Here is a 24,485-nt window from a genome sequence, read left to right as displayed (position 1 = left end):
TGTTATTACCTACCAATGTTTTACTTAATTTTTTTTTAGGACTTCCAAATGAAATGTTTTTCTTTATGACGCCGCCTGAAACGACGGCGTCATAAAGTACGCTCAGTAAACAAACGAAGGCATTTAACGCGCATGATGAAAGTGATAAATAATGATATTACAGTAAAAGCTTTTAGAAAATATGTTATTACAAATATTATTTACCGTATCTATATAAAATCATACATACGTAGCAAAGCAGGAAAACAATTTACGAAAAAGAGAGAGAGAGAGAGAGAGAGAGAGAGAGGAGAGAGGGAGAGAGAGAGAGAGAGAGAGAGAGAGAGAGAGAGAGAGAGTTGTTTTATGTACGTAAATGTAAATTTTAAACAAAAAAAATAGCCCCATTTCATATAAAATAGGTTATTACAAATATTTTACTTTATCATATTACAGTAGTCTGTATAATACTGTAAAGTTCAGTACAGTATGTTGCTGTTATAGTTGTGGCGATGAAATTCTCACGAAACAAAAACACGGCATTCCATTACAACAGCTGATTCATCTCTCTCTCTCTCTCTCTCTCTCTCTCTCTCTCTCTCTCTCTCTCTCTCTTCGTGTTATACAATACTTACATATAGATGAAGAAACTAAAATTAGTTTTCTTAGTGTCAATTAAATACGAAACGAAAAAAATTATGCAGAGTTTACATCCATTTCAATCGTTGCTAAAAATACGGCATCCGATTTCATCAGCAAACCACTATTTTTTGGGGAAACATCATTTTATTCTAGAAAATTGCTACTCTTTAAATAGTTAATTGCACATTAAGAAAGCGTGTACTTTTGTTTTTAAATTTCGGGTGTGTTTTAAAAATCGAGTATTGTTAACTTCTTTTTGTTTTACTTTTGGCTGTGATTAAATAAGCTGACGTTTAGCTGCTGCTCTCGAGAGTGTACGAATACACTAACATCATATCGTTTATACCATTTCTTAACTTATTCAAACAGTCTACAGTATACAGTTGATATTACATAAGCACCAATGTGTTATAACCTATAGAATTTTTTTGTTTGTTACATTTAAAACAACACACACACACACACACTCTCTCTCTCTCTCTCTCTCTCTCTCTCTCTCTCTCTCTCTGTGGGCTACTTTTCACTACCTCCCATTCCTTACCTCTCTCCATCTCTCTAACAAATGATATCTTTGTTGCTCCTCAAAGTTTCATTTATATTGAAAATCAATCATGATTCAATTTTCCTTACTTTCTCCAATCTCGCACCATCAGTCACATCGCGGAATTTTCGAAATTTCCTGAAAATCCGCGATTTTTGTATATACCGTATATTTCCACGTATAAGACGACCTTCGTATAAGACGAGGTACAAAATTTGAGCAAATTTTTATGAATTTATCTCATATCGGTAGTATAAGACGACTGCTCAATCATAAAACGATCTGTGTATAGCCTAGGCTAGCTTTTGCAACACCAGATATCTTATGAAATATAGGTTATGTAAGGTTGATGATATTACTTACTGTATCCGTATAAATTAAAAGTAAATGAAATAACAAAACAAATCCTTTATTGTTTTCCTAGAACACACGTCACCTAGCCTGCGTTGTTTTGTTTACGCTCATCAGCTGCTAACGTACGAAATGCCCGTTTCTCCTCTTTCTTCTTCTTCTTTTATGTTCTTTGCGAGTTTGTTATAAAAGCATAGGATAATGTAAAGGTGGAAAGTGTCATAAAATAATTTTAAAAATACGGGATCTCAAATGACATGGATGGCAGTGAAGACGATTTATTGTACGAATGTGACGACGAAGCCAAAGTCGACTCACCGGAACCGGACTGGAATCCTTACGATGATGGCGTATATGATAGATCTCGTGATATGTTCGAACAGCTTTTCGAAGCAGACAGTGATAACTGTGAGGAGTTATTGGTGTTAGATTTATACATGTCGCAGGTTTGATGCTTAATATTGATTGGAAATAGTTTTACAAATTTTTAGGTTTTAAATGCAATACTGTTATGTACTGTAATTTTTATTTAGAAATAAAGATTGTACCGTTTGTAAAAAAAATTTTTAGTTACACCTAAAAATAATAATTTTGAAACAAATAAATATGATATCCTATGTTATTACTATTGTAATTAACACTAGCTTTAAAATTACTGAAAGGTTAGCGAGAGAAAAAGTTGCTAACAACACAAACAATACTCAATGTTTACATTTTCTCAGCTGTGCGCGTATGGTTAAAAGTTGGAATTATTCCTCGAATTTATCATTTATCCCCTTTTTGTAGATATGCCAATAATATATACGGTAAAAATGGTTTTATTACTTTCATTATACATTTATATATTAATGTAAATCATTTCATGTGTGTCGGTGGTTATCGCACGTCAACCTAGGCTAGCCTACTGATAAACCAGACATAGAATTCAAGGTGTGATTTTTATAACGGTAGTATAAGACGACCCCTCATTTTTAATGGTTAAATTTTGGAATATAGGGTCGTCTTATACGCGGAAATATACGGTACATGCGTTATGAAAAAAATCCGCGAAGTGGTGAATCCGCGATGGTCGAACCGCGAAGTAGCGAGGGTTCACTGTTCTGGTTGCAGACGCGGAAGAGTAGCTTGGCCGATTAGTGACAGAATTTGGAAGGGTGTGTAAGAGAAGGAAGTTGAGAGTTAATGTGGGTAAGAGTAAGGTTATGAGATGTACGAGAAGGGAGGGTGGTGCGAGGTTGAATGTCATGTTGAATGGAGAGTTACTTGAGGAGGTGGATCAATTTAAGTACTGGGGGTCTGTTGTTGCAGCAAATGGTGGAGTGGAAGCAGATGTACGTCAGGGAGTGAATGAAGGATGCAAAGTGTTGGGGGCAGTTAAGAGAGTAGTAGAAAATAGAGGGTTGGGCATGAATGTAGAGAGAGTTCTATATGAGGAAGTGATTTTACCAACTGTGATGTATGGATCGGAGTTGTGGGGAATGAAAGTGACAGAGAGACAGAAATTGAATGTGAGGTAACATTTCTTACCTTTCTCTATCTCACTAACAAATGAAAGGTAGTGAAGAGTAGCCGAGAGAGAGAGAGAGAGAGAGAGAGAGAGAGAGAGAGAGAGAGAGAGAGAGAGAGAGAGAGAGGGAGAGATTTAAATGTACTAAACAAAAATATGATAGGTTATAACACAATGGTACTTATGTAATATCAACTGTATAGATGTTTTGAATAAGTTAAGAAATGGTATACACAATACTTTGTTACTGTATTCGTATGCGCCTATTCTTGAGAGCGGCAGCTATACATCAGCTGATCTGATCACAGCCAAAAGTAAAACAAAAAGAAGTCAGCAATGCTCTATTTTAAAACACACCCGAAATTTAAAAACAAAAGTACACGTTTTCTTATGTGCAATAAAATTTAAAGAGTAGCAATTTTCTAGAGTAAAATGATGTTTCCTAAAAATTAGTGGTTTGCGGATGAAATCGGATGCCGTATTTTAAGCTACGATTGAAATGGATGTATACACGGTATAATTTTTTCGTTTTGTATTTAATTGACACTTTAGGAAAACTGATTTTGGTTGTTTCATCTATTTGTAAGTATTGTATAACACGAGAGAGAGAGAGAGAGAGAGAGAGAGAGTGAATCAGCTGTTGTAATCGAATGCTGTGTTTTTGTTTCGTGTACCTCCTGACGTGAGGAATTGATCGCCACAACTAACAATAGTCGTTAATTTCATTCTTAAACTCAGGTTGCCATATGTGAACTAAGGTTTTATTTCTTACAGAGAGAGAGAGAGAGAGAGAGAGAGAGAGAGAGAGAGAGAGAGAGAGAGAGAGAGAGAGAGAGAGAGAGATTTTTTATAATTATACCGTGTACTTTACAAAACCAATCTTTGCAAATCAAATGTATACTGATTAAAATATGACAAAATATTGCCGACTCGTTACCGAAGTTTAGGCTATTCACTGCCGATAAACGAACCCAGTCTACTCGTGAAAATCTTGAACGCCCAAAGGGAAAAATAAAGTTTTTATATATACTGTACTAAACAAAAATAATGATTTAATATACCATCATTAACACTACCATTAAAATTATCGAAAGGTTGGAGAAAGATAAAGATTGCCGAGAACGTAACCACAATTCTGTTTACATTTTGTCAGCTGGACTCACACAGTTAACAGTTGATTTCATTGTTGATGTGGAATTTTATCCTTAAATAGGCTATTTATTATAAAAATTATGTTAATAAGATGTAATGCTAATATTGTTTTGTAACATTTATTATAAATCACCATATTTAGGGCTACCAATATACTTAAAAAGACAATAGATTTGATACATTTTGTAGTGTATGACTCGCAGACTTTAAACAGCTTCGCAGATACAGAAAATTTATTTTTGAAAAATAGCGATCGCATAAAAGGGGAATCGTATAATTCGAACACTCGTAATTCGGGAGAGAGAGAGAGAGAGAGAGAGAGAGAGAGAGAGAGAGAGAGAGAGAGAGAGAGAGAGAGAGAGAGAGAGAGAGAGAGAGAGAGAGAGAGAGAGAGAGAGAGAGAGAGAGAGAGAGAGAGTATGTGTTGTGTTCTAAAGACTTGTTAGGACAGGCATTCTAAATTTCAAGTCACAAGTCAAAATACAGTAAAGGAAAGAGCCAGCTATATTGTTAGAATCCTTTGAAACTATAAATAATGATCCAATACCTGCATGTATATTTCTGTAGCATGAAGAAGAGCAGGTACAACAGGAGAATAATTGAGGTGAAGCTCTGCAGTGTCTGGATGGCAACGCAACAAACACTGATGTAACAAGGCTGTTGCAAGGTTCAGTATAGCCTCAGAAGTGACACCAGGATTTGCAGAGCCAGCTAATCTGCCATGTTGCTGTACTAATGCAAGCACAGGATCCAACAGCACAATTACTTCATCTGTAAATTAATAATTATGTTTAACTACAAGTGATAGCTAATGCAAATCTAGTACAGTGTTTTTACGCACTGTCACTAATCCTCAAAGCAGTTGTAGTAGTAGGAAAACAATGCTAGAAACACAAGAGTCCTACTATAGAAAGCAGCTCAAAAGTTTAAAAGAATTTGAGAAAAAATGAAAACTATAGAAGAGAAAAATATTTAGAAAATTACAAAACAAATAAGTAACATACAACCTAAGTATGAGACTCATGTCAACCCGCTCACCATAAAAGTATTTGCACCCAGTTTAAATTTCTGAAGTTTCACTTATTAAACTATTTCAAATTATTTAATAAAATGTTATTTTCATTAGTAAAATAAATTTTTGAATATACTTACCCGATGATCATGTAGCTGTCAACTGTTGCCCGACAGAAATCTACGGTCGGGATACGCCAGCGATCGCTATACAGGTGGGGGTGTACACAACAGCGCCATCTGTGAGCAGGTAATCAAGTACTTCTTGTCAACAAGAACTCAATTTTCTCCTCGGTCCACTGGTTCTCTATGGGGAGGAAGGGCAGGTCCTTAAATTCATGATCATCGGGTAAGTATATTCAAAAATTTATTTTACTAATGAAAATAACATTTTTCAATATTAATCTTACCCGATGATCATGTAGCTGATTCACACCCAGGGTGGTGGGTGGAGACCAGCATACATGTTAACAAAGAAGCTAAGTATCCCGTATCTTATTTTAGCCGTTATTCAAAATAACAAACATAAAATAAATAAGTACCTGGTAAGGAAGTCGACTTGAACCATTACTCTGCCTTTTTAAGTACGTCTTCCTTACTGAGCCTAGCGATCCTCTTAGGATGCTGAGCGACTCCTAGGTGCTGAAGTATTAAGGGCTGCAACCCATACTAAAGGACCTCATCACAACCTCTAATCTAGGCGCTTCTCAAGAAAGAATTTGACCACCCGCCAAATCAACCAGGATGCGGAAGGCTTCTTAGCCTTCCGGACAACCCAGAAATATTTCAAGAGAAAGATTAAAAAGGTTCTGGAATTAGGGAATTGTAGTGGTGGAGCCCCCACCACTACTGCACTCGTTGCTACGAATGGTCCCAGAGTGTAGCAGTTCTCGTAAAGAGACTGGACATTCTTAAGATAAAAGACGCGAACACTGATTAGCTTTTCCAAAAGGTTACGTCGAAAATATTTTGCAGAGATCTATTTTATTAAAAGGTCACGGAAGTTGTGATAGCTCTAACTTCGTGTGTCCTTACCTTCAGCCAAGCTTGGTCTTCCTCATTCAGGAGGGAATGAGCTTCTCGTATTAACAGTCTGAAAATAATAGGATAAAGAATTCTCCGACATAGGCAAAGATGAATTCTTAACTGAACACCATAAAGCTTCAGACGGGCCTCATAAAGGTTTTTAAAAAAAAAACTTAAGAGCTCTACAGGACATAATACTCTTTCTAGTTCCTTTCCAACCATATCGATAAGTTTGGAATAACGAACGATACTGGTCAAGGCCGAGAAGGCAGCTCGTGTTTGGCTAGAAAACCAAGATGTAGAACATGTAGCCGTTTCGGATGAAAATCCGATGTTCTTGCTGAAGGCATGAATCTCACTGACTCTTTTAGCTGGTAAAGCATATCAGGAAAAGAGTCTTAAAGGTGAGATCTTTCAGGGAGGCTGATTGAAGTGGTTCGAACCTGTCTAACATAAGGAATCTTAGAACCACGTCTAAATTCCAACCAGGTGTAACCAAACGACGCTCCTTCGTGGTCTCAAAAGACTTAAGGAGGTCCTGTAGATCTTTATTGTTAAAAAGATCTAAGCCTCTGTGACGGAAGACTGATGCCAACATGCTTCTGTAACCCTTGAAAGTGGGAGCTGAAAGAGATCGCTCTTTTCTCAGATATAAGAGGAAGTCAGCTATTAGAGTTACAGAGGTACTGGTCGAGGATACGGATACTGACTTGCACCAGTTTAGGAAGATTCCCCACTTCGACTGGTAGACTCTAAGGGTGGATGTTCTCCTTGCTCTAACAATCGCTCTGGTTGCCTCCTTCGAAAAACCTCTAGTTCTCGAGAGTCTTTCGATACTCTGAAGGCAGTGAGACGAAGAGCGTGGAGGCCTTGGAGTACCTTCTTACGCGTGGCAGACGTAGCAGGTCCACCCTTAGGGGAAGAGTTCTGGGAACGTCTACTAGCCATCGAAGTACCTCGGTAAGTTATTCTCTCGCGGGCCAGAGGGAAGCAACTAGTGTCAGCTTTGTCCCAACGAGAGAGGCGAACTTCTGCAGTACCTTGTTGACAAACTAGAACGGAGGGAATGCATAAAGATCTAGATGAGACTAATCTAGTAGAAAGGCATCTAAAAGAACCACTGCTGGGTCTGTTGAGAGCCTCTTGGACATCAAGGTTGCGAAGAGATCTATGGTTGGATGGCCCCAGGTGACCCAAAGTCTCTTGCATACATCTCTGTGGAGGGTCCAATATGTTGGAATTATTGTCCCTTCCTACTGAGACAAACTGCTAAGACATTCAAGTTGTCTTGGAAGAAATTTGTTACTAGTGAAAAGTCTAGACCTGTTGAACAGGAGAGGAGGTCACTAGCGAACTCGCACCATGTCAGAGAGTAGGTCCCTCCTTGCTAGGAGATGAACATCAAAGCAGGGAGTTGTCCGTGTTGACCTCCATGACTTCGTCTTGAAGGAGAGACCTGAAGCTTTTCCAGGTCAGACTTACTGCCAGAAGCTTCTTGCAGTTAAAATGCATTGTCCTTTGACGCGAGTTCCATAATCCCGAGCATTCCCTACCGCCTAAGGTCGCACCCCAGCCTACGTCCGATGCGTCTGAGAAGAGAACGTGGTTGGGAGTCTGAACAGTCAGGGGAAGACCCTATAAAAGGTTGATAAAGTCCTTTCCTCAGGTTAGACCAGACTTATCTTCCGGAAACCGGGATCGAGACCGCTTCTAGCGTCTTGTCCTTTTCCAGTGAAGAGCTAGATGAAACCGAAGAGGACGGAGGTGTAGTCTTCCAAGTGACACCAAATGCACCACGGATGACAGTGTCCTAACCAGACTCATCCACAGCCTGACAGGGCTGTATTCCTTCTTCAGCATCTTCTGGATGGATAGCAGGGCTGGGGATTGATCTTCTTGTTCAGCCATGTCCTCATCAGAGGGTTCCTCATCCGAAACTGATGAGGAAACGGCAACGGAGTGGGCAACGTCTGACTCGCTGAATCCGGTCGCACTGGTGGATGCGTGACGGAGCCGGACACAAGATCATGGTACTGCTGCACAGTCTGTGAACTGTCAACCATGGGGAAGCGAGGAAGAACAGCGACAACCCGAAACTGTCTAGACTGTCTGGGTAGTACAGACAACCCCTTATCGGGTTGCTGAGGTTGCCGCACTGCGTCACAACAAGACACCTCTGCTGGTTGTTGAACGTCTTCCCAGTGACACACTGAACATCCACAACCACCTCCGAGAGTAGCATAACATCAACGTGCGACTGTCAACCCACACTGGGTCGCACCGGTGGAGGAACCATCTCAACTGGCGGACGTGAGTAGGATACCTCAGCGTCCGTAAAAAATCCTCTATCAAGGACTAAGCATGGACTGCATGTCTTGCAACCAAGTCCAAGGTCTATGGGAGCAGGTGTGGCAACAGACGGGGTTAGCGACTGAAGCGGAACCATTTACCCTCCCTGGAAGCATGTTATGCTTAAATAAAAGTCCATAGGAGGCTAAGCAGCTTAAGGCTCCTCTCCAAATGACAGAGTCCTCAAGGGAATATCAGAAGGAGGGAGAACAGCACTTTCTCATCTACAGGAACCATATCCGAGAAAAGCTAAGTTCTCTCAGTGAGGGTTTCACTGGTGCAAAAGCAGCAGACCAGAAGGCAACGTTATGAAACTGCTTGACAGTCTGTGAACTGTCAAAACTGAACTGTCAACCACAACAGGAGCGAGAGGACATACAGCACTGGTGTATAAGTAGCAGATCAGAAGGCAACGTCATGTAACTGTATGACAGTTTGTGAGTTGGCAACAACCAAAGTTGTGTGGGGAAGCCTCAACTCCTGCCTGACTAGTTTGCTGCTGGCGAGTGGCGGTAACCACAGTGTGTTGTGGAGGCTGACACACCGTGTCAAAACACGGCAGCTTGTGGTAGCTCCCGCACGGCAACGGAGTGCTCTGTGTGTGGGAGTCATCATACATCTGGCAGGGTTGACTGTGCATGGGTGGAGGCGCTCTCACAACAAGAGTGTGAGAGCAGGAAGCCATGCCGGGCGCACTACCGTGGGAGGTGTAGGCCCACGGGTGCATCGTCAACCTTCTCCGCAGTCGGAGTGTGGGAGCTGGCAACAACAAAAGCAGAGTGCTGGTGCGTGGGAGGGGCTGCGGTGGGTTGAGGAGCATGCGGTATGGTATGCAGAGCATGCTGTAAGGTATGCAGAGCATGCTGTAAGATATGCAGAGCATGCTGTAAGGTATGCAGAGCATGCTGTAAGGTATGCAGAGCATGCTGTAAGGTATGCAGAGCATGCTGTAAGGTATGCAGAGCATGCTGTAAGGTATGCAGAGCATGCTGCATGGGCAGCGGAGAATGCCGCATAGTGCTGGAACCCGGCAGCTCTACAGAACCTTCCCACTGCTGATGCGGTAGCTCACGCATGTTAGCAGATGGTGCAGCAAGAACATGCGTCTGGCAGGGTGGACTGCGCATCGGTGGTGGAGCTCTCACAGGTGGAGGGTGGGAGCAGGCAGCCGCAGTATCTGCTGAGCCTGAGCGCACAACCTCGGCAGGTTGTAGGTTAACAGGCTGCATTGTCAACCTTCCAGCATGATACTCCTGCATGAAGGAGCAAGCTGAGACTGTATAGTCTGCAGCATGGACCACTAAGGTCTATGAAAGACAACAACAAACGGAGCTACTGTCCGTTGTGACTGAGGGTCTAAAACAGCTGGTGCGGCAACAGACGGAGTTACTGCCTGTTGCGGTACCATCTAGCCTCTCTTGGGAGGTGTGCAGTTGTCGTACTGCAGCGAGTCCGAACTGACCCAGTGGCTACACCTAGGCCGTTGGACTTGCGCGGAAGGGACCGACTTGCACCTAAAAGCTGCAAGATTTGGTCCATGGTTTCTGCGAGAAACCTCTTCCGCAGACGAGGAATAAATGGGCTCTCTCGTCTTTGTGTGGGTGGGGTGATCACGTCGGCAACGTGTGTAGATACACCCGAAACCACGGAGGGAAACGTCTGTTCGTCGATCAAGGCCTGAGGAACCCATAAGTCCTTCGACATTACTTCTCCCCTGGGCTTGGGAGCTTGTAAGAGGTATCGGACTAGGTGAACAACTGGCATGAACAGACGAACCCTCGAACGCAACACTGTAACACTTTGCGCATATCACTTTATCACTTTTGATTTTCTGTTTGCACTTATTTCACTGAACTCGAAACTTTAAGTGGTTTGTACCTGAAACACGCAATCCTATCCTTCATTAAAAGGTAGTAATTGCAAAAACAGTATTACAATGTAACAGAAAAACATAATGAAAGATAAAGAATTCAGTGGCTGGAAAAGAGACTAAACACTAGATCAAATAAACTACGTTTAAAATCTCTCACCGCATAAAGCCTGGGAACAAGAATAAAACTCTAGAAACGTTTTACCTTCTTCCCCTATAGCGACTAGGGAGAAGAGCAAAAAACGAGAACAACGTTACCCGCTTGAACGAAACGTTTATCCTCCTCTCTCTCCCTCCGTCTCTATCTCTCTCTCTCTCTCTCTTGACTTAGAACCTGAGAGATGAGCCCAATTATATATATCGTTAAAACATATTATTTGTTAAAGGAAAAAAAACTGAAAGGTTTCCCAAATAAAAAGTTCCTTTATTAGAATTAAAACCATTTAAGCTAAGAAAGAATGAACGAAACGCTAGAATCGGTTTACTCTTACTGCAACGTGAAACCGTGAAATACTCTCTCTCTATCGTAACGATAGAGCGCAAGTTGAACGTTCTGAACGTCAACAACTGCGGAGACTAAACAAAACGTTAGTTCAACTTTGAAAACAGTACGAGACTATCAAAGAAATTCTTTCAAAAACATTAAAATTAAAATAGCATAAATTCTTAACAGGAAAAACGATATGACGAGCTCAATGTTAATTAACTTCGGTTCCAAGTAAGGACCGCCTACTATTAGGAAAGGTCGCATATAAACAAACATAAAAATTAATTTTTATAAGTTTATAATAAAAGGAAAGTTAATCGAAGAGGCCTATAAATGGCGGAGAGATATAAAATAAAAAGTGAAAGAGAGTCTATACTCTCTTCGACACCAACACTTCCGTCTAAGGGAAGGGTCGGCCATTTAAAAGTGAAAGAGAGTCCATACTCTCTTCGTCACCATAATTAAATCAAATTAATTCCAAAAGCTTGCTAAGCTAAAGATAAAGCTTCCTGAATAGCGAAGGCTAAACTCTAGAGCAAATACATCACCAAATCGTGAACAATAACTCCAGAATCAACAGCGTATCCAAGTAGGTCTAGCCGGTGGCACGACAGAGGAAAAATTGAGTTCTTGTTGACAAGAAGTACTTGAGTACCTGCTCACAGATGGCGCTGTTGTGTACACCCCCACCTGTATAGCGATCGCTGGCGTATCCCGACCGTAGATTTCTGTCGGGCAACAGAGTTGACAGCTACATGATCATCGGGTAAGATTAATATTGAAAATAAGCTTTTATTATCTAATTTTTCAATATGAGATCTATGCATTATGATTTTTCAGAACATTAATTAACACCACGTGTTGAATGTAAATGAATAATCAATGTTTTATCTAACTTCACATTCCTTCCAAAATGAAAAAGGCTAATACAAAAAAAAAAAAAAAAAAAAAAAAAAAAAAAAAAAAAAAAAAAAAAATAAATAAATAAATAAATAAATATATAAAATGAACAAATAAGATGGCTTATCATTATCTACTATTTATGTTTAAACTCCAAACTTGCTCTATTTTATAGGTACTTATACAAAATCATGTCTTCACACTCAATCTCCTAAATTTTCCATTACAATCATATGCTTAAGAATTATTTTATTGCTCACTTAAAACTTGACTTCAATTCACTTCAATTTACCTTGTGACTCATAAGAAGCTTCTGTTAAGGTAACCATTCTTAATGCTGCGCCTAAGATTGTGAAATTACAGTGAATTGGGGTCTCCATTACAGCTTCTTGCATCAACAAAAGTAGCTTGCTAAGGCTCTTGAAGCAATCTGTTGTTTCCACTAGTTGCCTAAAAATAAAAGTGATTTTAATATGACAAATACGGAGATAATTTGTATTTTTCCTAACCATACAAACCTTAGCTATTTACATTGGGTATTACTTTCCGCGTAGCTGAAATGACGAGCCATTAGATTTTAACGAGGGTTTCCTACCCCGCGCTAGTTAGCAGGGGTAGGGGGAGGGGTAGCTTGCTACCACTCCCCCCCTCACACACCGGTGAAATGTCTCACTTCACTTAGAGGTAGGACTTGACTTGGGGGACAGGGCTGGTGGGCAAATATGTGTAAATAGCTACGGTTTGTATGGTTAGGAAAAATACAAATTATCTCCGAATTTGTCATTTGTTCCGTAACCGAAATACAAACCACGCTATTTACATTGGGTGACTTACCCCTTAGGAAGGGTGGAAAGTCCCCAGCCATACTGGCTTTGGCTTTACCCGGGGACTCAGAATCCGAGTGAGTCGCACTCGAGAAAGGGAGTCCCTGCACCTCACAAGTTCCTTGCTCCGCAAGGAACCATGTGGCCTACGTAAGCTTGTGTGTGAAGGAAGAAGTGTGACCCGTCCTAGGCAGTTGACCTGAAGTTCCAGAAGGAACTCTGGGTTAGGACGTTCCCAATACCACCTCGTCAGGGTATGGGGGACGCGACAGTATTGACTCAATACTCGGAACACAAGGAAGCATGGTTTACCTGCAGAGGTTCGAGGTCAGCTATGCAGAGACCAGGATGCTGCTTCCCCGTAGAGGGGATGATGAAGTAAGAAGTAAGGGCCAGACATACTTCTTTCGTTCATGCAGACTAAAACCTGATAACAATGCCCTCAACCTTCTGCTACCTGTCCAAAAAGGAGCTTGAGGTTAGACCAGCTGTTGTGTAGCCACCACAGAGCGATAGAAACGTATCGATACTCCTGTGGGTCACGTCTTGCAGGAAGCGGGCTGCGAAGGTCATTAGACGCTTCCAGACTCCAGCTTGTAGCACCTGCGTCACAGAGTAGTTCTACTCGAAGGCGAGGGACGTTGCGATGTATCCGACATCGTGCTGTGGGGCGACGTGACGGGGGAGGGTCTGGATTCAGGTCGAGATGAATGTCCTTGAGTCCGAACCGAAGAGGTATACTGGTGACTCTCCCCTGTGTCCTTCCTGTGCTCCCAACCCGGCTGCACGTGAGGACAAACTGCAGCTGTTCTCAAAGATAACCCCTCGATTCCTTTACTGGCGAGAAGGAGAAGGTTTTGGGTCATCTGATACAGAATGGAGACTTGAAATCTTGAAGGCGTTGGACCGAAGGCCCGGGACTCCAAGATTCTGAGTCTAGAAAATAACTCAGGAGCGAACCTGAATGTTGCCTTCCCCTATTCCTTAGAAAGGGCGGAGTCGTACGAGACCAAGAAGATTGCTTACACACTGGCCGAGACCAGAGTGAGCAGGAGCACCGTCCCCCAAGACGGAATACGATCAGAGGCCTGACGTAATGGTTCTTGAGAAGATTTCTTAAGGGACTAAAGAGTCCGAACCATGCTCCATGGAGGAGGTCTCACTCCGACTGGGGGCAGGGACGTTCGCAGCTTCGCATGAGCGAAGAAAGGTCCAGCGGGAAGGAAAAAGTCTATTCCTTTCAGCCTGAAGGCCAGGGAAAGGCTGAGCGATAGGCTTCACTGCCGAGAGCGGAAAAGAGTTTCCTCCCGCCAAAAAGCAATAACTCCGTAATTGCTGGAGAAGAAGCCTCAAGGGAAGAGGTATCTCTTCCACGACACCAACCACAGAAGACTCTCCACTTCGCCTGGTAGACCCCTGCGGATGACTATCGCAGGTGACGCGACCTCCACTCCGCGACTGTAGCGGGTTGTCTCTTCTTGAGGAGGCGGCGTAGTGTCTCCAGGCGTGAAGCCGAAGCGATGCCACGGCTCGTGAAAGATGTTGTAGTGTGGTTGTTTGAGTAGCCTGTGCCGTGGAAGAAGCTCTCCCGGGAGTTCCGTCAGGGGAAGCAGAAGGTCCGGAAACCGTTCTGCGTATAGTCACAGTGGAGCTCTCAGGGCCATCGAAAGGTTGACAGACAACCTGGTCGTGTTGAGACCCATTCTCAACAGACAACAATGGTGGGAAGACGCAGGCGTCGATGTTGTCCCACCGTCACCGGAAAGCATCTTGCCAAAGTGTCTTGGGGTCTGAGACTGGGGGGAAGAACAGCGGAAGCTTGAAGTTCCAGGCTGTCGCGATCAGGTCCCCCAGGCCAGGACTTGCTGGTTACTATAGGCCAAAGACCCCCAGGTACTCTCTAACTGCGAGGCTCTGCTCAGATAGTTGGAGAGAACATTCCTCTGCCCGGAATGAGCGAGCCGATAGTGGTATTGAGAGGGCCTCGGATCATCTCAGTATCTCTACTGCAAGATGCGAAGGTATGAAAATGCGTCCCTTGCTGGTTGGAATACGCCAGTACCATGAAGTCGTCGCGCACGGAGCGACTTGGCAGTAACTGTAGGATCAGCCTGCCTGAATGATGGGGAGGTACCCTTCAGGTCCTGACCATAGGCCTGAACCGGAACATGCCCCCCCCCCCCCCTTTTCTTTGACGAGTCCAAGAACAGCATCAAAATGTGGGGAAAGGACGAGAATATCCACTCCCATCAAGAGGTTCCATAGGTCAACCCCCATTGCAGATCTAAACGTTCCGCTGGTCCCACAGGGGCCAGAAAGTCCGGTTAATCGTTGCTTCGATACCACCGGAACTTGAGCCGCCTAACAGGGAACTTATCCTGAGGCGACCGTTCGGGACTTTAGACGAGACAATGAGGAAAAGAGACCCAGGAAACATTCCAAGGTAGGGCTGAAAGCTCTGCTTGACTGAGAACAGGTACTACGACTCTCCTCAGCCTTGCCACAGTCAACTGAAGGGAAGGCTCGGAGAAGGAGGCAACAGCATCTGGTGTTCCCAGGCGGTCACCCATCCAAGTACTGACCAGACCCAACGTTGCTTAACTTCGCTGATCGGACGAGAAGCGGTGTTTTCAACGTGGTATGGCCGTTGACTCAATATCATGGCTAGATACTCCAGATGTTGAGGCAGAAGTAGAGAAGGCTCCTAGCAAATTACCATGATCCCTCACTCTTGGTAAAGACCCGGAAGCTTGTCCCGGTGTTGAAGAAGGTCGAACCCGAGCCTACCGGGGTTGACCAGACCTCCAAAAAGCGAAAGAGGCGGAAGCCTGCTCCTGAGCAGCCATGAGGAAAGCAGGGAGAGTTCTCTGGGGAAAAACCTGCGATGCCGCAGCAGGATCGCCACACTGCATCTTAAGCAGGAACACCTGTAGTCTAGGCTGAATTCCAAGAACTTCCTGGAAGATGGATGGAATGAAAACTGGAAGTACCCATCCTTCCGATCCAGGGCCTAAGGAGTCCTGCAGCCTCATTACCAGTCTGATCGACTCTGCTGTTCCACGCTGGACGAAGTTTGTTCGACAAACTTGATCAGAGCTGAGAGGTCGACGACGGAACTCCCGTCTCAGATGCTTTCCTACGAGAAAGGATCGACTGAAGAAGCCGGGGGGTGAAGCCGTCGACGACCCTATGGAGGACCTTCCCCTAAGGCATGGATCCATCTGCCCAAACGGGCAAAACTCTTGCCGACCCCATGGCATAGAGGTTCAGTGACACTGGATTCGCTGACAGAGACGGAGAGATGGTAAGAGCGAGGCGCGATATCCTTGGCTGATCACGGAGATCGTGCAGGAATCGGCATCGGGAAGCTGTTATCCGGATGAGTAACCTTAGGCATCCTCCCAGCGTGAGACCTGCAAGGGGGGATTGCCAATCCTAGAGTTTGTGAACTCTGCCGCTCCCTCTAGGATTATGCCTCCCCGGGAGAGCCTTCCATGCTACCTGTCCCTGACAGGAGGGGACTGCTATTGTACACCTTGTCTTAGCTGCCGTAGCCAGTCCGATAACTTAGGCCGACGAGGCTGAAAGAAGAGGCGTTGGAGGCCTGCAGGGTCTGGAAGAAAGCGCCTTGGAGGAGTGAAAACGGAACTCGACTTCCTCCGCACAACAGCTGTCCATGTCTCTGTCCTTGGGCTCAAACAAGCTCTTCCCAAGGATGGAAGAGTGTCTGAGCTTGTCGACATCCACGGATGAGACACCCGAGGGGAAGCCCTCGGTCACTGCGTCTAGATGCTCCAACATCGAGTTTGCCCGCAAGTTCGAAACTTGGCGACGGAACGCAAAGGTGCTTGAGCCTGAGAGGAGGAAAGTACCTATGATCTTCCTGGAGCTTCCTTGTACGAAACCTCGGGTCGCAACCGAGAAGGGAAAGGACCTGGTAAGCCCCTTCCACAGGATGGAGAAGAGGAAGGGCTAAACCAGTCACCCCTTGCCCGACGGAGAAATCTCGAAAGGAAAACTCCCTGGCACGACCCTTCCAGGGAATGACGAGGAGGAAGGGCTAACCCAGGTTCTGGAAAGGAGAATGTTGCCCAGACCTCTTTGGAGATTCTTCCTGCTCTTGCACGTGCCATGCTCTGCGTTTACGGGGTGAAGACCGTGTTCTGGAAATACGCGCTCCAGAAGACTCGCCAGGCTGGCCGTATTGCGAAACCCAGACGGGAATCGCGGTCGCAATCGCCCTGGTGCTCGCGCGATGGTAAATCAATGGTTCGCGTGTGGCCGAACGTGGAAGCACCAGTGCGCGGGCACGCAGGAGCGCGGACGAAAGAGCGCGAGGGAGCGCAGAAGGAGGGCGAGCGTGGTTGGAAGGGCGAGCGTGGTTGGAAGGGCGAGAGCTGGCGGTCGGAATCCGATAGTTCACAGGCGAGCGATGACCCGTAGGCAAGCAATGGCTACTGCAGGAATCAAGCCGACGCTCGCGAGATGGAACACCGTCGGTTCGCGCGATGGAACCCAGTCGGTTCGCGCGATGGAACCCCGTCGGTTCGCGCGATGGAACCCGTCGGTTCGCGCGGTGGAACACCGTCGGTTCGCGCGATGGAACACCGTCGGTTCGCGCGATGGAACACCGTCGGTTCGCGCGATGGAACACCGTCGGTTCGCGCGATGGAACACCGTCGGTTCGCGCGATGGAACACCGTCGGTTCGCGCGATGGAACACCGTCGGTTCGCGCGATGGAACACCGTCGGTTCGCGCGATGGAACACCGTCGGTTCGCGCGATGGAACACCGTCGGTTCGCGCGATGGAACACCGTCGGTTCGCGCGATGGAACACCGTCGGTTCGCGCATGTGCGCGGGCGCGTGGGCGTGCAGTCGCGCAGGCATGTGGGCGCACAGGCGGCCGATGGCCAGTAGGCGAGCGATGACCAGTAGGCGAGTGAAGGCGCGTTGGCAAGCGATGGCGCGTTGGCAAGCGACGGAGCGTTGGCGAGCGGTGGTGCGTTAACAAAACGCTAGCGCGCAGGCGAAGAATCGCGCGGGCGCGTAGGAGATCGCTGACGCGTAAGAGACTAGGGATGATTAGCGCGCATCGCGCTAATCAGAAGGCGCGCAGGTGCATCAGGAAGGTGAGCGCCGATGCGAGCTGTCAATCAGGCGATCCTGGACGGTCAGGAAAAACTGTTGGCGCCCATTGGTGCGTGGCAAAAAGGGCGCGCAGATGTGCGCTGGCGATTTGAAGGAAGCTGGCGCACAGAAGGACAGAAGTAAAGTTGAGCGCTGGCGAGCAGGAGGAAGATCTACGGCAAGACTCAGCTACCGGAGATCGTGGTCCACAGCAGGCGAGTGCTAGATCTCTGATGGTGTCCAGGGGACCTGACACACGTGGAAGATCGATGGTGATCGTTGATGCACAGGAGATCAGGCGAACGTTGACGCGTCTGTGGTCGCTGGCGAGCTGGTGATCGCTGGCGAGCAGAAGGGCGACGCGTGGAATCCTTTGCGTAGAAGAAGAGTCCTTGTCCAAGACCTGAACCGAAGTTCTAGGTTGCGCGGGCAAACGTGGGCGCACAGGGCGCGTATCAGGAACTGGAAGCGCAGGCGCGCTCTGACGGGCAGGAGATCTAAAGCGCTCAGGAGACCGATGGCGCGCAGGGCGCACAACAGGAACAGCAGTAGTGGGAGAAGAGCGCTAGCGATCAGGAGAACGCTGACGAGCAGGAGAGCGCCTGTGCGCTAACACTGCGTGCAGGGGAACCCTGACACGCAAGGGAAGACCCCCCGTGGGAGGCAACCCTTTGCCCCGAAGGGACCGTTGCCCGTCGGATGACGAGGTCAGACTGCTGTCCAGCTACACCAGGGGCGGAAGGTCAGGAAGGCGTTGGAGATCGATCCCCGGAGAGATCTAAGGAGGTAGGAGCTGCAGGCTGCATACGGAGAAGATTCAAAAAGGCGCCTCTTAGCACCCTTAGAGGGAGACGGGAGGCCCTTACGACGTAGCGGACGGTGAGCCTTACGGCGAAGGCGGCCAACAGCAACAACAGCAGAAGAGTCCTCCGAAGAGGAGTCTCTATGAGTGTACCCCCTCGCGAACGAAAGAGAAACACTTCGTAGAAGAGACGCATCAGCCAGTGACCTAAAAAGAGCAATCCTCCGAAGAGTGGCTCCTGCAGTTGCCCAGCCCCTTGAGCGTAACTGCAGGTGCGACCGCTCAGCACCAAGAGCATAGTCACACGAAATAAAGGCAAGAGGAGAACCCCCCAAAGGGGAAAAACTCAAGCCCGGACAGGAAAACTTCCCTCGGAAGGAAAGTTACCGACCCAAGGAGGCGAGCCTCCCGAGTGTTCTAAAATGAACTGGAGAGCTGTCAATCGTCACGGGAGTACTTCCAGGAGAAGGAGACATGCCCCTGACAAAGATCTATAGGGGAGGCAGCAACAGCCGAATCCCCAGGCCTCAACAAGACAGCTCACTCCGTTGTCACATTACAGAAACGAACTAGATCGGTAACTGTGAAAAATAAAAACAAAATCATTAGTTAACATTCATTCGCCCGGGAAGGCTCCAAAGAGGAATCCCGAGGGAAAAGAACACAAGAATTACACAACAGGCACGTGCCCTCACAACCACTTACACTCACGGAAGGAGAGCTGTGACCAACACAGAATTATAACAATTATAATTATGTAACTATGTAACTATGTAATTTAAAAATGAATGAACACTAAATAAAGAACGAAAACCCCGAAAGGAATCGTTCTACAAAAGCTGAAAAATCAACAAATACAATTAGATTCATAAACTAATTGAGACAAATGTACGGCGTAGCAACCCCACCCACACGGGAAGGAAGCTACTCAGACGTAGTAAAGGTAACCTAGTAAAAGGGTGAACGACCTCAAAGAGAGAGAGAGAAAGACCGTAGTCAAACTCGATCGCGACCCATGAAAATACACCATGGTGGCCTAACTGCCGAGGGCTACACGGAGATATCGTACACTACACACACAAGCACGAACTCTGAAAAGGAAACTTACTGATTTCTATACTCAAATATATACATAAACACGAAAAAATGTTTACATATATAATGAGTAAAAGAAAAGTAAGTGATTAAGTAAAGACAAAACAAACAATGGCTGCCAAGCGAGGACAAAGACAGAGACGTCTGTCCATTGTCCGAGCCAAAAGTGAAGTGAGACATTTCACCGGTGTGTGAGGGGGGGAGGGGTAGCAAGCTACCCCTTCCCCTACCCCTGCTAACTAGCGCGGGGTAGGAAACCCTCGTTAAAATCTAATGGCTCGTCATTTCAGCTACGCTGAAAGTAATACCCAATGTAAATAGCGTGGTTTGTATTTCGGTTACGGAACAAAAATTTTTTTTACTACATTACTTACAGGAGGTTCACCTTGTTTCCTTGCCGAAGCCTCTTCTTTTCGATCTTTATCATTAAAGTATTTATATAATTCCCACTCTCCCTCTATAGTAAACAATATCAGCTTGGTGATGCTTCATATGTAACATGTTGAGCAACCATGCCTTAAGAAATTGAATCATTCCAAGGGATGACTTGAAAATCAGACAGTTGCCCAGGTAAAAAAACACTCTTATGCCCAAAAGATGTAGCCACTTATTCTTGCAAAAACTCTAAATGTCATTCTCAGGCTAAAACATAGGTATTTGAATTAGCAAACCTTTACCACTTTCACAAACCAAAGGAGCTTTCTGGAATTTTTATGAATAGGTATGTGGAAATGGGTATCCCTCAGATCAATTGTGAACATCCAATCTCCTTTCTTCACCGTCCCAAGGACCGTGGAAAATTATTCAGGTAACTTCGGAATGGAATTGGATCCATATATAACATTGTGGAGGGGTTGGAACTTAGAGGATACTCCTTATCACAAAGAGAAGTCAGGGATCTGGGCAAAGGCACTTCCAAGTGGTATAAAAGTGAGCCAACCTTCCCCCCACAGGGAATGTCTGGCAGTGAACATCATTAAATTTACCTTTAACTGCAACAAGTTCTACCGTGATTCCAGTTGGTTGTTCTGTCAGCATGGAACCAAGAGGACCTGTCATTACCCCTAACACTATCCCTATTCCCAGGAGAGGAGTATGAGAGGAAGGACCTGTGGTATGAACAAAAGGAAAGGGATTCATTCTCCATCTATCATAGAGAAAGCTGACCAGAAACATCGACCACACATAGAAGTGGGAAAAGGTGTAGACAAAGAAGAAGAAGGTTGAAGCTGAGAGATTTCCAATAAGTGCATCTCAATCGTCATTGAAACAGGACACCCGATCAGGACTTGATTTGCATTCCAATGAGTCAGAACCATCTAGAACTGTAAAAATGGTGAGACCACTTGCCGTTTGGCTCAGGATGGTTCACTGAAAGTAAAGTTCCCAGACCTGTGTCATTTCACATAATGCTTCCCAAGAAGAATGTGGCACGATCATGTATTATCTTCACCTGTCAGGAAGGAGGTTAGAGAAGGAATATATCTTACACATAAAATGCTAAGAGCTTTTAGCTGCACTCTAGGCCCTTCAGGCTCAGGAATGTCTGTTAATGGGGAAGTGTGTAGCGAATTTTTTCAGAGAAAACGACAGCACTTGCATTTATTTGGAAGCAGGTGCACACTAGGTCGGAGTTTTAATCAGTATAGCAGTACTGTAGTGCTCTTACTTCGAAAGGATTGGGGGGGGGGAATTCTTCAACCTCACTTTATTTCATGGAATGCACTAGAAAATCAGTTAAACAGGAAGCAACAAATATAGTAATACCTCAGCCTCAACCAACTCATTGAAATAAGCTTCTCAAGCAATACCATGATCCCTGGGAGCCTCATACACATACATACCAACAACACTTCCGTCTGTTTGAACTTCTCAATAAAAAGGAACTGTTGCTATTTTCATCCTCAAATATAGAATCTATTGATTCAAAATCAGGAGGGGCTTTTTCACAATGACTCGGACTCCCAACCTTCTCGATAACCTAAGCAACCGTAAATGATCAACCAAAGTCTCTTCTAATGAGTTCAAAATTAGCCAGTAGTTTAGGTACAGCAGAACTTTCATGCCTATAAATTTCAACAATTTTGATATTGGAGCCATCACCCTGGTGAATAAAAGAGGGGTATTCCTAAGTCCAAGACATTGGTCTATAACTGTTCTAAAAAATCTCCCCTGGAGATATACAGTAAATAAATAGTCTTGAGAAGAAATGACAGGACAGTAGGAAGAAAAAATAGGCCTTCATGAAATTAATCTCAAAGTGTCCTTTTGAGTTCAATTAGACAACTGTATGATGTAATCAGTGTGTGCTTCTGCACATCTGAAACTGTTTGAGCCATAGAACACAGTTGTTCCCTAAACTTAACCAAAATATTTAACAAATTTAGTGGTAGCTTTGAGTGTGTCATACGATACAGTCCTACCCAAACAGGATAAGTAATTCAGTGGCCTGCAAACTTTTCTTCAATAAGAGTCAATACAACTTCTACCACAGAATCTGCATATGAGACTTTCAACTAAAATCCTCTTGCAATTAGCTTGATCTGGAGTAAGAGTAAGGTTAGCCAACTGATTTCTGTTACAAATTAAAACTGCTTCCATAGGAGATAAGATTTTAACAACATATGGGAAGAAGCATTAGTAGACTTCCTTGCCATCTGAGACATCAATTTATTCAATTTGTCAATGAAAATATTAGAAAATTCCAGAGTATAAGAAGTCTTAGTAGTAGTGGCAGTATTAAACAACCTTGTAAGCAATGACAGAACTTCCCTGAATCAATTTATTTGGATACACTTCCATGATAAGCTTTCGTAACAACTGAAACTGGGATACATCATCCATGTCAGTTTCTTGTAAATCAACATCTACCTCACTTTCTGGGTCCTGCTCTGGTAATGCCTTCAGACCGACTATTAATGATAACTTCTGTACATGCACTAGGCAAAGGAGACTCCTGGTGGTCAAGGCAGTATCCCACTGCCATTCAAATCTTGATCCACCAATCTTTTAGCTTTAGGCAAAACATTTAGACATTTAAAATTGGCATTCCTAGTTCCATAGGAACTATATGATAAACCACATTATTAATGATGGCATAAAGAGGTTGCTTAAGAGCGCTTGCTTCAGTAGCAGGACAGATATTAGGATCCAACCTACCAGGTTGGTCTTCTATCTCGGAATCCAGTGGTCATAAAGATGTGACTAGATCACAGAAAAGCAAGGCTGTTGCACTAGAAGGGTGGCCCCAAAGTAAATCGAGAGAGCATAGGTCACGATGAGGCTTACTAACTAGTACACTAAAACCACTTGGTAAAAACTTGAGTTAGCCTATGATTTGGATCTACACAGGTTAGGCTAGTATCACTGCCTCATCTCAACAGTGGGCTAGCCTTCTCGAATTTCATGAAAATAGAAAATTTAAAAAAATGGTATTTTTATTATAAAATAAATTTCTAAATATACTTACCTGGTAGTTACATATATATATAGCTTAAATCCTGCGTCGAAACGCGGGATTTAAGCTATATATATGTAACTACCAGGGAAGTTACATATTTAAAAATGTTTGTGAAGCTCTCACTACTACCAACCACTGAGAGCTTAGTAATAGCCTGAGTAGTATCATCATCCCCACCAAACTAAATGACATTTTTCTTTCAAGCAAACTTTGTTAGCCATAAGCTAAACATATTGCTCCATAATAGACTGGTAAGCTAAATCACAATGCTGCCTTCAACATGTAAACAAATGGAATGCAGATCTCTGTCATCTAGCAATAAACCCCTTGAAATTATCAAATGAATGCATAGCAAAGCCAGAAGACATCCCCTAGTAATCTGATGCTAAATGACCACGTAAAAGAAAACAGCATAATCTGGATTTGCAGAATTAAGTAATGCCAACTGCTAGAAATAAAACAGAGATGACAGAAAAAGCCCATATGTGATTGGTTTACTAAGTAAAGTACTTTAGATGCTAAACACTGTTCTTTAAACATGATATTTTGATTATAAAATAAATTTTTGAATATACTTACCCAGTGAATATATAATAGCTGACGTGTCGGACGGCTTGACAGAAACACAAAAACTCGCGAGCGATCGCCATGAAGGTTGCGGGTGTGCCCACCAGCGCCGACTATCGGCCAGATACCGCATATACTTGTAAACAGCTCCAGTTCTTCTCATTCCGCTGGGTCTCTATCGGGGAGGAAGGAAGGGCCTTTAATTTATATATTCACCGGGTAAGTATATTCAAAAATTTATTTTATAATCAAAATATCATTTTTAAATATTAAACTTAGCCGGTGAATATATAATAGCTGATTCACACCCATGGTGGTGGGTAGAGACCAGTATTAATACAATAAAGGCGTACAGTATATGCTTAGAGTTTTTGACAATTATATCATAACAAAACCCAAATAAATATAGGTACCTGGTAAGGAAGCTGACTCTGACGATTACTCTGCCTTATTAGTCCGCTTTCCTCACGAAGCCCAGCCATCCTCTCAGGATGCTGAAAGACTCCCAGGAGCTGTTGTATCCAGGGCGACCACCCATACAACAGGACCTCATCAAAACCCTTAATCTGGGCGCTCTCAAGAAACGACATTTGACCACCCGCCAAATCAAAAAGGATGCGAAAGGCTTCTTAGCCTTCCGTACAACCCAAAACAAGATTAAAAACATTTCAAGAGAAGATTAAAAGGATATTGGAATTAAGGGAATGTAGTGGTAGAACCCTCACCCACTACTGCACTCGCTGCAATGAATGGACCCAGTGTGTAGCAGTCCTCATAAAGAGTCTGGACATCT

General features: G+C 44.4%; 1 protein-coding gene and 1 non-coding gene across 2 annotated transcripts in view; both read right to left on the bottom strand.

Moving 5' to 3' along the window:
• Window positions 1-24,485, bottom strand: part of LOC137660305 (nucleoporin NUP188-like) — a 132,119-nt gene that overhangs the window by 37,042 nt on the left and 70,592 nt on the right. The window contains exons 16-17 of the mRNA XM_068395100.1: window positions 12,108-12,265; window positions 4,720-4,943 (exon numbers count right to left, since the gene is read on the bottom strand). Coding sequence (XP_068251201.1) covers window positions 4,720-4,943; window positions 12,108-12,265 — 382 coding nt within the window. The remainder of the gene's footprint in view (window positions 1-4,719; window positions 4,944-12,107; window positions 12,266-24,485) is intronic.
• Window positions 15,173-15,291, bottom strand: LOC137614510 (5S ribosomal RNA). Its single transcript, XR_011039093.1, has one exon. It is a non-coding gene; the product is annotated as a 5S ribosomal RNA (ribosomal RNA).

The sequence above is a fragment of the Palaemon carinicauda genome, chromosome 20 (genome assembly GCF_036898095.1).
Source record: "Palaemon carinicauda isolate YSFRI2023 chromosome 20, ASM3689809v2, whole genome shotgun sequence".
NCBI classification, from domain to species: domain Eukaryota; kingdom Metazoa; phylum Arthropoda; class Malacostraca; order Decapoda; family Palaemonidae; genus Palaemon; species Palaemon carinicauda.
Note: the sequence above shows the minus strand (reverse complement) of the source record. Positions and strands in the feature narration are given on the sequence as shown.